The following is a 17,205-nucleotide window of genomic DNA, read 5'->3' as shown; positions in this document are numbered from 1 at the left end:
GTAACATTTTGAGCTGCTTATGGTGCAAAAGTCAGAGGATCATCAAAGTGATTACAATTCACCCTGAGGGGAATGTGAATGTTTGCACCACATTTTATAGTAAACCCATCAACTTGTTTTTGAGATATTCATGGACTGAAAGACCAGAATTGAGATTCCCTAGAGCATGGCTAGAAACAACAACACGGCTATGGTTCAGGCGGTAGAGCGGGTTGGCTGTTCAATACCTGCATGTCAAAGTGTCCTTGGGCAAGACACTGAACCCCAATTGAACCAGCCTCTGGTGGCCGTTCCTCCAGTGTGTGAATGTTATTTTCTGTTTGAGCACTTAGGCTCAGTGTGTGGATGTAGTGAAAAAGCGCTTTGAGTGGTCAAAAAGACTAGAAAGGTGCTATACTGAGCATTTACTCTTAAAGAATCTTTTTAAAGAAATGTTCCACGTGGAGGTCAAAGGTCAGGGATTGCAATGATTGTGATTCTGATTCGTTTATCATTAGGGGAGTATTGAAACCACTTATCCTGCAGTTCAAAGACCATAAACAACCAAATCAGTCCGCAACAATGTCAGGAAATCATTGACCCTCTCGTGTGGGAATAGAGGCAGTATGCACACTGAGTGTTTCTAGTTTGTTGTTTCTGAGTTATGCTTTTCCTAAAGGTTCAGAGGGAAGGAAATAAGTCTGCATAAAGAGTGTTGCTGCAAAGGTGCAGTTGTTTTTCTTTTTTCCTTTTCGTCTGTCTGTGTTTGCAAAATGGTTGGTTAAGAGGAAGGATGTGCTTAGGAAGAAGCCTACCTTGGAAAGTGAGACGGCGTGGAGGAAGACAAACTCATTAAAGTCATTGCCAGTAAACTGTGCTGGGAATATTTATGCTGACTGCTTTAGCGGGAATCCACAGTCCTTTCCCGCTGCGAGCCACTGACTCAAAGATTACGAAATCAGTAACCAGGACCACTGCCAAGGAGTCTCTGAGCAAACCACTGAATCACAAGTTGGGGTTAATCAGCCTGACATTGGTCATTGATTAAATATTTTTAGTATCATTGTCAGTTTTTAATCTTGACATTGTTGTGACAACCTAAATATAAACGTAAAACAACAAACAACATAAACAGTTTTTCTTAGCAGTTATTGGCAGTTCTTGCACCACAGCTCTGATGGTCAGTCGGTTCCCCACTTTGGTCAAGACTGAAATATCTCAATAACTATTGGATGGATTGTCATGAAAATTGGATCAAATCTAATCCCTTTGATGATCCCTAGATTTTTGTAGCATGTCAACACACTAGCATGATAACGAAGATGGTGAATTTGTTGTCAGTCATTTAAAATGTTTTCATGTGTGCAGTGAAGTCACAGCAAATATCGCAAAGCTGCAAAACTTAAAAACTGTAGTTATAAACTTGACATGACAGCACAGAGGAAACTCTCCAGATGGAACAGAATTCAACTTTTAGCTTCCGAAATAATTTAGACGCTCTGGTGAAGCTCAGGATTGATCAGGAGTGACAGCTGCTTCACTGTGTGCATGACATATACAGAACAAGAATTTATATAAGATCCTGACTGATCCTGTCGGGATATTTTAATAATCAATGAAGCTACGCTGCTGTGCCTCTTCTGTAAATGCGCAGGGTCTCTCTCAAAAGCATCTAACTATTGGAATAACAAACAAGAGTGAAATGCGTCAACAATTGTCTGATGATTTCCAAAATATTTTTGTACTGTTTAATGTCTGTTTGGTCTAGTGTAATGTTACTGTATTTTGCTCTTACTTAGGCATGTGAGGCAGGCTCCAAACAGTTTCAGAGGAGGCTCAGTGAATTCAATTCAATTCAATTCAATTTTATTTATATAGCGCCAAATCCAATGAAACAATATTACACTAGTTATTATATTAGTTATCAAAAGGAGATCATATAGAATATCCTACCGGTGTAACTGGCTTAATGAGAGAGTTAAGTGATAAAATAGTTTTGGTGAACTGATGTGTTACCAGAGTCAGAAACTAATAAATTACCTTTTTTAATGTATTTCAGGTAGTCTGAAGTTACGTCAAACAGCAATAGTAGCCTATTTTGCTTCAATTGTTGCGTGTCTATGAAATCAAATAACATCCAGGAATTGAGCGAGACTAAACAAATAAACACCCTTTCACAAGCTTTGTCTGAGGGGAGGCCTACACTCTCAGACTTTGAAAACCCCTGCTACAAAGTGCATTTGTACATGCAGGAAACCTCGTGCTACTTCTCAACTCTTTTGGCATGTGACCCCTGAAAATAAAGCCAAGTGTACCTGTGGGTCCTCTTTGAAGGTAATATATGCCTATAGCCTTGAGTGTGCACATGAGGCGTGAGCAGTTTTTTAACACCTGGTGACGGATCCTGTTTGTGGATTTCCCCTCTGCTCTTCTCCCTTTATACCAACAGGTGCACCTTCAGTCACCAGTCCGTTAAACCAGAAGTTTGCAGACGACACCACCCTCATTGGGCCCATCTCTGGTGGGGATGAGTCCGCCTACAGGTGGGAGATCGACCATCTGGTGACCTGGTGCAAGCCAGAACAGTCTGGAGCTCAACGCTCTGAAGACCGTGGAGATGGTCGTGGACTTCAGAAAGAGCCCAGCCCCACCCTCCCCCATCATCCTGTGTGACTCCCCCATCGCCACTTTGGACTCCTTCCGCTTCCCCCCAGGACCTCAAGTGGGAGCGGAACGTCACATCACATCATCCGTCACCAAAAAGGCCCAGCAGAGGATGTACTTCCTGCGGCAGCTGAAGAAGTTCAGCCTGCTATGACAATGATGGTGCATGGTGAGTCCATCCTCACCTCCTCCATCACCATCTGGTACGCTGCTGCCACTGCCAGGGACAAAGGCAGGCTGCAGCGTATCATTCGCTCTGCAGAGAAGCTGACTGCTCCCACCCCGGACACAAACTGTTTCAGACTCTCCCCTCTGGCAGGAGGCTGCGGTCCATCAGGACCAAAACCTCTCGCCACAAAAACAGTATATAATAATGCACATGTAAATATCTGCGATGTTGTTCTTTCTCTGCAGTTGTATTATTTTTCTCCATTCTTTTTAATATTCTTATATAACTTGCATTGTCTATTCCATATTTATCTATTTCTACATTTATTTACATCAACTGTATGTTTGTCTACATATAGCACCTTATCACCAAAGCAAATTTCTTGTATGTGTAAAACACTTCTTGGCAATAATGCTCTTTCTGATTCTGATTCCAGTAAAGGTATGCAATATTTCACAAGATAAAAAGTATGTTTAACTAATATTTATTCCTATTCCTTTAATCATTTTATGACCCCTCATATTTATCTTGAGATGTCCCAACCCCTATATTAAGAACCACTGTTCTGGGATCTGCTGTGTGTCTGAGTAAACCGGTCAGTGGTCAGTGTTATGGACCTTTTCCCATCAAGCCCCATTTTGGTAAGGTGATAGTCTCCATCTAGTGGTGGTACAATGAAGCCAAAATTTAATGTTTTATTGATTTACTGAAGTTTATTCATTACATTATTGACAGAAAAGGTGTATTTTTTGTCCCTGTAACCAACAACATTAACAAATACAAAAACACTGAAGCAGAAAATAAGTCTTTGTGTTGTGATTAAAGAGGGAAGTAAAACCACTAAACCAATATAGTACACCTCACACAAAAAGTGGAACGCATCATTAAAAATGTGAAAGAAATGACAGTATTTTACAGTAGTGATTAGTATTGTAGATTGAGAGCTTTGTTCAGTCTCAGTTTGAATAGAATCAAGCACAATTCAGAAGTGTAATCAAAAGTAAATATGACGGAAGAATCTTTGCTTTTAACAGTATCAGTAAGTCTGATGTTGTATTATTGATTGTAGGCTAGTGAATAGTGAGGACGTTTTTGTAAAAGTTATTAATTAATATGTATTAATATGTAAAGATATTAATATAAATAAACTAACTTAATAGTAATACACAAACATATTAATATAAATATGATAAGGCATCTTCATCATAGCAGTTACATTTCTTTGACTTGAAGAGTAATTTTGTAACTGTATAACAGAACAAAAAAGATAACATTGCCCTTTAATTCAGTATCTTTAAACTTTTTGTTTTTGTCTTTTGATTATCAGAGCTCAACAAAAACATCTTCCCTATAAACTACGTAACACCAGTTCAGCTAAATTATCATCAGAATTTACTGTTAACGACGTGCAATCACGTGCAATCTGCTTGTCTTTATATACTTATCTATAGATTATATCTGAGTATTGACATCAGTAACGGAGTTTTAACAGGATTCAGTTGATCAGAAAAGTTCATCAAGTGTCTCCCAAACGTTTCGGACAATCAGCTCTGTCTCTGTGTTTGTTGCTGTTGATTCTCTGTAGAGCAGCTCAGTCTTCACCAGCAATTAAAAAAGTAGAACCAGAATATAGATACGGGTCGTTGCCCAGGAAGGGCATCCAGTACCTCCTTGACCTGCCCCCAAGAAAGACCCTTAAATCGCAGCAGCGCGGGCAGGAGCTGCAAGTTGTCGCTGCAGTTGAGGAAAAAACACCAGGAAAAATTATCTAGATGCTGGCTTTAAGAAAATCAAATACAAAAACTTCAAACTAAACAAACAGAAGTCAATAAAGAGCCGAAGTTAAACCAGAACTTCTGGGTTCTGATCAAGAAGTAACAAAAACCATTATTATTAAAAAAATTATTAATTACTAATATTCCAAACCAACAACAGAATCTCACTCACTAGTTTATCATGCAGCTCAGTTAAATAGCCCAGTGGTGATTCTAAAATAGCTAATATTTCTGTTTTGACTGGCCTTATATGTATTATATTTTGCCCTGTATTCATTTGTCCTTCACCTTGTATCATCCATGCTAGCTAAAAGTGGTTGATAATAGAGACAGCCAATGTGCGAATCTGTCGCTTGGCCCTTATCACAATACATCATGATACCTGCTGCTTTCTGAGCACCAATTAGTTGGCCAGATTTAGATTTTATGATTACAGTAACACAGATGGAAGTTTTTTTTATAAACGGTCAGTTCTTATTAATATCATAATAGAAAATCCTCCAACAGCCAAAGCAACACTATATATCAGAAAACTTTGCAAACATCAGAAGGATTTACCTCCATGTGGGACATGCATGCTGCATGACTGCAACTATGATCTTCACCGCTTCTGTGTCTCTGCACTCCAACAGCTCTGGGACTTTCAGCAGCGTGAAGTTCCACTGTCTTACACCAGGAGCCTGACACAACACACAGTGAAGATCCAGTTGCTAATGAGTAAATGTCATTAATAAGACAGTCTGTTACCAGTGATAAATACCAAAATGTTTATCTAACCAGGTCTAAGATGGTGTAGTGAAGTAGCTCAGCATCTTCAGTGACAGTTTGCCCGACATTAGGATTCCAGCAACTCTTCAGTTTGCTCTGGCGGCTTTGGACCAGATATTTGAGGTAAATGTGAGCGATGATATTATAGACCCCGTCCATCACTATCTGAGAGATGCAAAGACAGACAGAGAGACAGTTCAGTTTTGGTCCAGAAGAACAACAAGAGCACCCAAAGCAACACAAAAATATTTAGACAATAAACTTAAAAAGATATATTTTATAATGAACACAGATATTTGGTTGAAATGCTGTCATTATAGCAAGTAAAACCTTCTGATTAAAGGACTAATGGCTTTGTGATTGTTAAAGAAATCATCTTAATGGAAACACGGACACATTTCTTGAGACTATAAGAAGCATAACTGGGGAAAATTGACATTTACAAAACTCAAACTGGCAACATCAAAACAGCTGCTAATAAATCCATCATAATGTTTGTTTTTCGTTCGTTTTTCGTGTTGTCTTTAATTAATAAAGATTTAAGATTTGAGAGTCAAGACTTTCCCCTACTACTACCTACTGTCTCAAATGTTAAAGCTTAGATTTCTAACGTACCTTTAGTACATCCTTGCAGTACGACAACTTGGGGAAATGCATCTTTACTATGTCAATTAAGAAGAAAAAGTGCTTGTTCCTCGATTTGAAGTACTTCGCGAGGTGGATCTGTGGGACAAAAATTGTGATTTAACAAAACGTTAGAATTAGTTTGACAAAATAAAGATAATCTTAATTATATTTTCCCGTTAAAGAATAAGCTTTCACACTATAAATATATGCATAAATGTTGTATATGTGATGAAGCTGAACAGCTACCTCTGCAATCTCAGATACAACGTCCAGCAGAAGTTTCAAAGTAAAATCTTCCATGTTTTCAAGTGTTGCCACAATTTCATTGCAAAGCGATCTTTTGATGTGTTTACGTTTGGTCTGGACGAACCGCCTGAGAGGAAACACCATAAACAGCATTGTGATTTCTCATCTTCATATGTATTTACTGGCAGTACTTTGCCATTTCACTATGTACTGATAATAGTAATCCTGTGGTGAATCATGTGTTACACGCATTTATATATTACATTGGCTGTTTGGCTTGAATTTATTAATTTGGCAAAGAAACAGAAATGCACAAATACTGACTTTAATTCGATGCAGGTTTTCAAAGTCTTGAAGAAGTATATTGTTTCTGGTGCGTTTATTTTCGCCTTTTCCCCAAGAATCTTGGCCTGCTCAACTGTGTACCTACAAACCAAAGGCATTACAACACACTGAGTTTATATTTATGTTCATTTCATTATGAGGGAAAAAGAACTTTGTCATTAAATCTTGAAATTGACTTTGTTTTTTAATGTAGAGTCTGTCTTGAAATCTGTGTCGATGATTTGTTTATTCCTGATGTAAAAGAAGACTCTCACCTCTTCAGAAATGTCAGCAGCTCTTGGAAACAAACCTTCTGCACAAGAAAATATACTTTCAAGCTGATTTTTTTTGCTTCTTTTGGCTTGGCCTCAACGCACTTGAAGAGAAACAAAAATAAAGAAGGAATATTATGTTACAACATCCAGAGAAATGATTTAAGGTAAGGCAAACTAATAAATATGACATTAAGAAAAAGGACAAATGTTATCAAAATGTACATTAAAGAAATTAACAAACAAATGCACATAAACGCACACACAAGTTAATCAGAATACTTTCCCACAGTCTGTCACAGTTACCAAAAATAGTATTAAAACTTCTTCTTCACTAAGTACCTGAATAGTGTCCACATAAAGTTGAACATAAGCTTCCTCACAATCACAACCTTCTTGCCTTCTCTCAATCTGCAGGATATTCTCCAGTGATTCTCTGACCTCTTTCTGCGGACAAAAAGAGACACACAAACACATAAGAAGTATAGATAGAGAGCAGTAACTTAAGCACAGATAATAGGTTTTAATGGCCTTTGTGTACCATGTGTACGGTTTGTAAATGTCTGATTTTTGTTGTGGTCATCTCGAAAAAGGCACTGCCACAGTAATAAATCCCATTCAGAGACACAGAGAACCAGTATACTACAACACTGAACACTAGAGTGCACCAATTCTCTGCAAACAAAATAGTATTTCTCCTGAACTATTTGACAGATACCACAAACACATACATCTGCATGCATGAGCTTTAAAATAGAGCCATTTTCAAATAATCTCTCTGGTAAATGCCAACAAATGTTGATTTTATGCTCTCAGCAGCCCTAACAATATAAGAGTTATTACCTGCACTTTCTCAAGCAGTTTGTTCTTTGCCTTTTGGGCCCATTCTGTCAACAGTAGGAGGTCGACTTTTTTTATGGGATCCATTTCTTTAAGTTCGGGATGACCAAGCAGGTCCTGACTGGGAAAGTATCACAAATAACATCATTAAGAGGACAGTTGTGCTATGCTATGTGTTGTTTCTGGGACACATTAACATCTTTTCAACAAGATATAATGTTGATTCGTGCGTCTTAGAGGCGCTGGAAGTAGATGCATTGGAGTCTATTTAATCTTCTTCAACACAGCATGATGTTCATTTAGAAAATTATGGTCCCATTTAGAGCAAAATAGATGATACAGCAGGTTGTGTCAGATACTAATAATCACAGTATGTTTCTAGTACATGAAAGTTAATTGCAACATTCTTGTTCAGCTTTAAGCTGTATTAAGTCTCTTAGCTGTTCATTTTTTTCTGGTGGGTACACCACTCACATTCACACCTAAGGGCAATTTACAGTCACCAATTAACCCAGCTTGCATGTCTTTGGATGGTGGGAGGAAGCCGGACCAACCAAAGAGAACCCACGCAGACACGGGGGGAACATGGTAACTCCACACAGAAACGCCTGGGACAACCAAGGTTCGAACCCCGGTCCTTCTTGATATGAGGTGACAGTGCTAACAACTGCACCACCCATGTAAACATGTTCAATAGAAATTTAAATAAATCAAGAAAGATACAGTAAGTAAAAACACAGAGATAGATACCTCAGATATGTATGCAGGACCCACTTCATCAGCACAAAGATATTCTGGGAGGAGCTGATGTTCTGGAGTAGATCCATGAGGTGATGAAATGTCTTGATATGGTAGATGACAATCAGACATTCCAACTCCGTAGATGTCCTCTGTGGACCCATCTTCAAACGCTCATTGTGAAAAGTTTCCTGCACATTTAACAGGTGCTGCTGAAGGTTCTGGTTCAGGTTCAGGTTCAGATCTGCCGGTGGCTTTGGGAAGTGCTGGGACACAGATCTTTGAATGAGGTGAGAAACATTCTCTTTCTGGTCCTCAGAGATGCAGGCATCAGGGGTCAAACCAAGACGTTCAGCTAATGGCTGAGGCGGGATCTCCTCCTCACTCTGTAAGGGTTGTTCCGTGTGGGTGTTGAACATGTCCTGAGCCGAGGGGTTTTCATTACCTGCCTGGTGGTGCTCTATAAGGGAGTCAAATTTTAAACTTTTAGTTTAGAGCACTGAAAATGTAACCTTTAAAATACAAAGAAATTATATATGCATGTCACATTTCTCTCAACTGAATCATCTCTAGCGTGGAAGTAGATTCTTTTTCTAAAAATAGTTCTGTGTTGCCAAAATAAAAAATTGTATTCACACAGCCAATTAAAAATATTTTGCAATAAATGTACTCGTTATTTGGCTGTGAATTGGCACATGATTTCTGGTTCATCAGATTTGTTTTCTGAAGGGAGAGGGATTTAGTTACACGGTGTCCTGTTTTATGTTAAAAAAGCCCTTGTGTGACTTCCTTAGTGTGTTTTCCCGCCTGTGTGATTGTCTGCCTCGCCCTGAAATATTGCACCTGTGCCTTGTCGTCCTCCCCTCACTCTTGTATTTAGTCTGTGTGTTTCCTAGTCTCAGTGCCCTTGTCTTTGTACTTCAGTCAAGCAATCCACCTCTGCTTTCTGGACTACCTTTTTGGTTTATTAGGACTTTGGATTTTCTTCCTGCCCCTGTTGGATTTGTTTGCCTGATTCGGATTGTTTTCTTTGGACTGTTGGACCCCTGTGTGACATATTTGTTAACATACACAGGAATCCCCTAGATCCCCAGAGGCCATGCCACAGCTAGATCTGGTCTGATTTGAACTGCAGTATCACTTCCTAATATTGCTCCAACACTTAATATGGCCACACCAATCCAGTGTTGTTCAGTTTTTACATATTGCTGGATATCTAGATATTTGCAGTTCACGGTTCAATAGACCTGTTTTTAGATTAGAGTACAGGTTTTTGTCATTACAGCACTGTTTTCCTGTGCCTTCTGTCTTTTTTTTTCTAGTTTCAGAGGATCTATACTGGGAATTTCATGCAAATATAAGAAAACACTATCTTTACAATTATATTTAACCAACTTGGAACGATGGATCAATGATCCCATTTCAAGATGTATTAAAATAACAATCTAAACCAACAAGACAGACAATAGTAGATGAGGATAATGATAGTCTTAATAAAAGATGGCTCATTAGTGCATGAAAACAATGCAAATAAAGCACACTAACCATTATAAAATGGCATCTTACCACATGGTATGTTGTTGTTGTTGTTCTCTATTAAAGGTCTCCTGATATCGTTCCACCTAGGTCTACTCTTTCTCTTAAATAACCGCATTTTATTTTTTTTATTAGCTTAGCATAGGCTGTGCAGGCAAACTGTTTCTTTGGAGTAGTCTTCGCTCCTGCTCAGCAGTGTTTATCTGTGAGTCAACAGCCGTGCTATGACTTATAAAGGCCGGTAAAGGGGTTTCCCGTTACATCATTGTACTTTCACTTTAACTTTCCTTCTGGAGTCTCTCAGGACAAGAAAGCCAAAGTTGTTGCATCATGTTACATCATCTTACAGCACCAAACTAATACTAATACATTCATACCACAGATGCTACCACTGTTACTGCTAATAATAATATGATATAATGAATGATGGCTGAATTCAATTGTGACACTGGAACACAACAGAGCCATAATAAATGTTGCAGTTATTTTCCTACTGTGATACTTGATGATTGTTGATATTGACATACTTTAAATATTAGATTAGCTTCTTGTGCCACAGGGAAATGGGTGGAAAGCAATAGCTGCCTGGAATCTCAGAGTCTTACCCCTTGTCTACGAGGAGGCATTTTAGCCACATTTCTCAGTCTTACATCTCAAGCGTGTCTGAGGGAGCAGATGTTACTGTTTATTTTCAGTACAGCTGTATACACAGGCTGCATAACTGCTGGAGTTTCACTCCAACTTTACACACACAACAGTAACATGAAGCATATTTTTATGCTGTGAGTCAATTCATGTTCATGAGTTCATTTGAATCTCACAAGTGATGGTGCATTACCAAGATGTGGTTGGCTCACACTCAGTACTGTGCCTGAAGGCATCCAGAGACTAAGGACTGAAACTGATGCTGTCCTGCTGCTTTTAATTCAGGGTCACGCAAACTGCAAAAGGATAAGCTGTGATGTCAGGAAAGGTAATTTGAGCATGAGAGGTCACTTATGACCTTGGAAACAGCAGTTTAACCCAAAAAATATTAACTCAGTCCAATGACAAACCTTTTTCCACTGCTTTTAAACACATCTAGTGGATGTGACTGAAAGCTCCAGACAAAGTAATTACAGTAAGCACACCTTAAAGCTGTTCTGATCAAAGGTTTTATATTAACAACTGATCAATTGATTACTGTAATGTGACAGGTATTAATCATAGTGACTAACCCACAAAGACTTTGCAGTTCCCCTCAGCTATGCAGAGTATTTTGGCATCTTTCACCTTATTGTTTTGGCTTTCTAAACTTTGTTTTGCTTTCATCAGTGTAATTTTTGGCTGCAGCTGTTTTTAGCAAAAAAGCTTGCAGAAACCCACCGTACGCTACCTGATCAGCACCAAACAGCAGACAGATACAGTTAGCAACTAGCTGGTGAACACAATGGAGCACATAGCAGTTTAAAAAACAGATAATTCCCTCAGAATTTGGAGAGCTAAAAGGAGAGTGAGTACTGGATTTACATCTGCTGTGTTGCTCTGTCTCTGCTGGATGTGTCAAGAATCGGTTTAACAACTTCATAAGGTTGTTTTTTTGCTGACAAGTGAAAAATAATTTATATGTAACATATAGTAAATGGGCTTAAACATGTAATGTAAAACCACTGGCTTGGCCTTTTACATTCAAACCCGAGGAGCATTTCAGCTGATCAGAGAAGTGTGGAGGTGTCCTATAAGGGCGCAGATAATAGCCCCATTTTATCTTGTACACATCAAGCAATATCATGTGTCACAAACAGCCACTTAATTTTGTATTTTTTGATAGTTACATACATATGGACATTTCTTACTTTCTTCGTTTGCAGGTAACATGAAATGATGCAACTACAGGCAAGTGAGTGAAAGTACCTGTTGGTGCATGTCTGTCATTAGCTATTAAATAGGCATGCCATTGTTTTGCGTCATGAAAGGAAAGGTGTTTGCAAATGGAAAAAAAAACACGTGTGCAGGTTGGTATGAAGATTAAAGATATCCAAAGTGAATTCAAATGTGAAACTGTTTTATTTAACATATTTTCTTGACAGTTTGGTGTTTTATTCAACATGAGTCCTTCTCCGTGACTGAGTAACATACTATATATAGTACTGTGTTTAGAGATTTACCTTAGGTTAAACACAGAATGATCAAGCACGTCGATCATTTCCCTTGACAAACATAATGTTGATTTTTTTGTAGTGTTAATAAAACTTGTTTGGTGGATCTCAGTGCACAGCAGCAACTTTGTGTGGGGGTGCTGAAAACTTTCCCTTCAGATAACAAAACCATTCTGGGAGAGAAAGCTATTAAGAATATTTCAGGGATATTCCCAAGTGCTCCTACATGCAGAGAGTGATGGGGGAAGTCCATTATCCAAACTATACTTTCAAAAGCTGGATATTCCCAACAAAAAAACACAGTATCAGTATTTCCAAACTAGAGTTCATTTTTTTTGTTTGATGCAGGGTGAGGTATAATAGAATATAATATGTGTAGTATGTCAGGAATATGTAGTAGAATACATATTATTGGTTGCATTAAACACCTGTGGGTAGAGCGTCACTTTACCACTAGCTGGTGCATTAAAATGAGCTATTATGTGGTTGGTGTTTCACAATGGCTTTGAATTTAATGCCGGTCCAGAGTTAAAAGCTGTAGTCTGACAATGAAAATCGCAGTAGCGTATGGAGCTGAGTCATGATGAGATGTAAAAATGACAATAGTACCAAATATACAATATCAAATCAAACGGGAGAGGGAGCACTTAAATAAATTGAATAAAACACTAACATAAATGTGTCAATATTTAGACATTACAATATTAAAAACAACATACTTCGATAGACAAATATGGTGAGTTGTGGTATTGAAATATGATCACGGCTTCTGTGTACATAGTTGTGATGCTGCACACTCTGGTGAATTCATCTGGGTCTAAACTGTGGAGCATCCTTTTTTTTACTTTCAAGGATTTTAGCAAATACAATATCAATAACAGAACTTGCATTTTTTTACTAACTAATTTCAATCATGTTTATATCTCGCTTACTGAGCATAACAGTGTCTTGGTTGTTAACAGTTAATATATAAAACTGAAAGTGTACTTAAATCCTAACTCGGCAATTGAGTTTCATCAACATAGAAACAACATTTAAGCTTTATTAAAGTCAAAATTTAATTACAAGAAACTAAATTCTTATTTGAACGTCTGCAAGCAAATTAAATAAAAACACATTTAGTTCAATCAAAGAACCATATTACTGAATAAAATACACAGTAAGCAATGCCACAGATCAATTCAGTAAACATCAAAGTGCAAGAGAATTTAAAGCCTTCAGTTCATCAGACTTTCATGTGGCAGGAGGAAAGTGGAGCCACAAAAAACCTGTAACTAAGACCAAACTCTGAATAAAAGTCTTTTTGAGTAGGCATTTTCCTGCAGGGCTCACTCATCTTCACAGGTTTGTTATTTTCCCTTGTTTGTTTCGGCACCAGCTGGAGCTTTATGTGAAAGGAAACACCCGCTGGCCTTCAAGGTCCTTAGTGAGATCAGACATCCTCTTTACTTTAATTATCTGGATTGACCTCTGTGTAGACGGATATCTCTTAAACACGAGCTGAACTGGCTATCGCTGAGGATACACGACTGTGTCTTTGTACGTCTTCCTAACATAAAAAAGCAAGTGACATTTGCAGGCGGACAAACTCAGATGGTCCGCAGGCTCCATCAGGATGATGCTCTGCCAAGGTAAAGTTAATTGTTGTGCATGCCTACAACAACTATTCTGTCCTAACTGTATTAGATCAACTGGTTTTGTGTTAATGTCACTGAGATGCCACTTTTATGTTGCTCTTTCTGCTACAGGAGTACAGGAATGAGTGAGTCAAAAATGGGTAAGTGAAAATCATACAGCAATATTTATGATACAGTTGTTTATTAAAAATAAACATGTCTGCAGGAAAGAACAGCAGAAATAAGAGGAAACCCAAATAATGATTACTGGGTTGGCTCAGCATATTGAATCTACCTTGTTCTCAATTCAGTTTAATTCAAAAAGCTTTATTTATCCGTTAGGAAGTTTTATTGTGCTGAGCATCAGTTCGTGTAAATTCAAATCATTCGCTCACATTCAAGAAACACAGCACAATATACCACACATACACATCACATATCAGTAATAAAGGGTTGTTAGTCTGTCTATTTGACTGTCCTTTCCTTGGGTCAGATTTCAGATGTGCATGCAGAATCTTCTTGTTAAATAAACAAAACATGTCCAGTATCCTGTCTGCTTTGAAACCTGGCCTTTTCTATTGGGGATGTAGCAGTGTGAGGAGATCAGTGGAAACCAGGTGAAATCCTACACCTGAAACTGACCTGGTAACAGAAAGAAAGCTCCCTTGTGCTGTTTTCTAATTAGGAGCTCTTTGGTTTGACAGTTTAACTAAGTCCACGTACAAGCCTTCGGGTTTGGCTCATGTGTACCATGATACACTGGACATTGGACAACTTTACAAGCCAAATATCAACTTTTAAATTGAAAAAGAACAATTGGTATAGAGATCACAAACTGAGCCAAAACTGACTGGGCAAACACTTAATGAGAGGCAACAAACAATGACTAAGTAATAACTTTACACAGTTTTCAAGAAAGTACTACAAAAACATCTCAGCAAGACAACACGACACTCAAAGCCAAATAACAACCTTACAATGTTTTTGAGTTATTTTACATTGATGTTAATCACCCAACAGCCTTTCCATGATGGGAACCATGCATTACCAATAAATGCTTTAAATAATATTAAAAACTACTTCAGTACAGGATTTTAGATTCACATAACAGTGTATAACTTAGCTAGCAGTCGTAGCGACCATAGCAACTAGTTGAACTTAGCAGTAACATTAGCTAGCTAACGTGTTAGCTACTAGCTAGCTACAAAGGCAAGACTCCACTAATTTGTGATATAGGAAGTTTATTCAATGTTAGAAACAATGTTTGGATATACAATTAAATTACATTATCATTTACTGTTGTTCTGTTCTGGATCTTATACTAAATTCAGGATTCTTATATGTCATAAGGTCTCAATATTCTTTAAATTAACTGCTTGTGGGGATGGCTAACAGAAGCCATTTTTCCATCCAAACGTTTAAAGAAATTTACAGAAAATTGCCAAAAGAAAATGAAAATGAATGCGCGTTTCCATTGATTGTGTAATGAAGTCACCAGTCCAACCTCAAACACATGAAAACAATGTGGAAAATGTAATTGAAGTACTGCGTTATAATGTTTGTTCTATGTATTAAAGTTTACAAGTTTATATAGTTTAAGTCACATGTTTCATCTTTATCATGTTTTATTTATGAAGTTTGTTTCCACTTTACTGTTGTTAAATTTTCAGCTGTTTTTATTGTCAAATTGAAAATAGACATAAAAACAGATGGAAACGCACTTGCTGTCGTACAGAAAAGTCTCAGTATGCTTCAAACTAACTGCTTGTTGGATTGTTTGATGATGTCTGATGGTGGAATCGGACCATTTTTGTAACTTTCCCAAACAGACAATTCAACAGTTATGCCCATTCAATGCAGCAAACGGCCAAGTGAGGGAAGGTGTAAAAGTAGAAAGTGTTTCACCCCATGTGGGGTGACAAACAAGTCAAACATAATGAATGCCATTAAGGAGAGACTCTCCAACCCCGGTGCACTAATACCTCTATTTGTATCAACAAGTGTTTTCCACTGCCTTTGTGGATGGCCATTCATAACAGGTATAAATACTTCTGCCGTATTTTATTTGAAGCATACTTAGACCTTCAGTTCCCGATATGCTCTCTGGTCTCTCGGCAAACACACTTGATTAGCCACTGAGAAACAAATCTCTCGCAATTTCTGTCTGTTTTGTCTCTTCTAACAGCATTAAAAGATGCCAGTGTAAACTTCCGCAATGGTTTGAAAATCAACAGAGCACCAGTTGCAAGATGTGAACCACATCTCCAACACGTAACCACCATACAGATCCCCAAAACCATGACCACAGCCCCATTTCTGAAGGTAAACTTTGAAGATTCCCATTCATAGGATCTTAGGAAAAAACTCAATGTTAGAATAGAATAGAATAGAATACCACTTTATTGTCCAGCCAAGGCTGGAAAATTGTCTTTGGTCTCACCAGACCTATAAAAACATCACTATACAAACATGAACATATATAAACATACCAACATCATATCACATCGGTGCCGTACATCTCTCCGCCCATCACATCACATCATTGCAGTTTATCCTATACACACCGTGTACAATAAACTTTCTGTACTGAAAAGTACCAATTAGTGCAATTTATTCATTAAATTCATTGCACTAGGTATAAAAGATCGCTTATAGATATTCCTATTTAACCCTAACCCTAACCCGTCCTGAAGGGAGCAGCTCAAACTCAATATGGAGGGGGTGTTTATTGTCACCAATGATACTCAGGACCTTTCTGTGTAGAGCCGTACTGTGAAGGTCATCCAGTGACTTTTGTTGCCGGCCTATTACCTTTCCTGCTGTTTTGACTATCCTGGCCAGATATTGAAGTGATCGACCAGATTGTTGGTGTTGGAATCAGACAGGTGTTGGCTTTGGCTCTGAAAGAATGCGCAAAACTTTGAAACACTTTGTTCATTAAAGATGCGAGAACACACGGAGCTTGGTGAGGCGGCATGAGTAACAGGCGAATCGCAGCTAAAAAAAATACATCTGTGGTCAGATATGGTCATGTCCACCAATTCCACAGAGGAAATGCTGACACCCAGGGTAAAAACCAAGTCCAGTGTATGACCACGGTTATGTGTTTGCCCTTTGACATGTTGTTTGAAGTTAAAAGAAGTGGCCATATTTAAAAAGTTAGTTGCATTAACATTGTTGGGGTCATCAACATGAATATTAAAATCGCCACAAAGAACAATTCTGTCATAATTTAAAACCAGAGTAGATAAAAATTCTGGAAGTTCTGATAAAAATTCTCCAGGCGGTTTTGGAGGGCGATAAATTATAACAAATATGATAGGTTGCAGCCCTCCAACTTTAAGAGTGAGAACTTCAAAGGAGTTAAATTCATCACAGCGTACTTGATGACATTTAAAATTTTTCCTATACACGCTCACTAGCCCACCACCACGACCACTGACCCTCGGTTGACTAAAACAATCATATTGAGGCGGACACAGTTCAGCTAGCTGGCTATAGTCATTCATTTGC

General features: G+C 38.1%; 1 protein-coding gene across 2 annotated transcripts; it reads right to left on the bottom strand.

Annotated features, from left to right (window-relative positions):
• Nucleotides 1-3,493: 3,493 nt before the first annotated feature.
• si:dkey-196h17.9 (exocyst complex component 3) lies at nt 3,494-10,110 on the bottom strand. 2 transcript variants are annotated; one of them, XM_046062860.1, is made up of 11 exons: nt 9,948-10,110; nt 8,415-8,862; nt 7,668-7,785; nt 7,167-7,271; nt 6,828-6,928; nt 6,553-6,654; nt 6,229-6,355; nt 5,971-6,078; nt 5,365-5,520; nt 5,146-5,267; nt 3,494-4,546 (listed from the first exon to the last, which is right to left on the bottom strand). In XM_046062860.1, the coding sequence occupies exons 1-11, from the start codon at nt 10,054-10,056 to the stop codon at nt 4,411-4,413; spliced, it is 1,632 nt and encodes a 543-aa protein (XP_045918816.1). In that variant the 5' UTR covers nt 10,057-10,110; the 3' UTR covers nt 3,494-4,410. The 2 variants fall into 2 exon arrangements, with proteins under 2 accessions (XP_045918816.1, XP_045918817.1); XM_046062861.1 differs by having other exon boundaries at nt 9,969-10,110.
• Nucleotides 10,111-17,205: the final 7,095 nt, after the last annotated feature.

Source organism: Micropterus dolomieu, linkage group LG11 (assembly GCF_021292245.1).
Source record: "Micropterus dolomieu isolate WLL.071019.BEF.003 ecotype Adirondacks linkage group LG11, ASM2129224v1, whole genome shotgun sequence".
Taxonomy (NCBI): Eukaryota; Metazoa; Chordata; class Actinopteri; order Centrarchiformes; family Centrarchidae; genus Micropterus; species Micropterus dolomieu.
The sequence above is the reverse complement of the archived record's forward strand: the minus strand, read 5'-3'. Positions and strand labels throughout refer to the sequence as shown.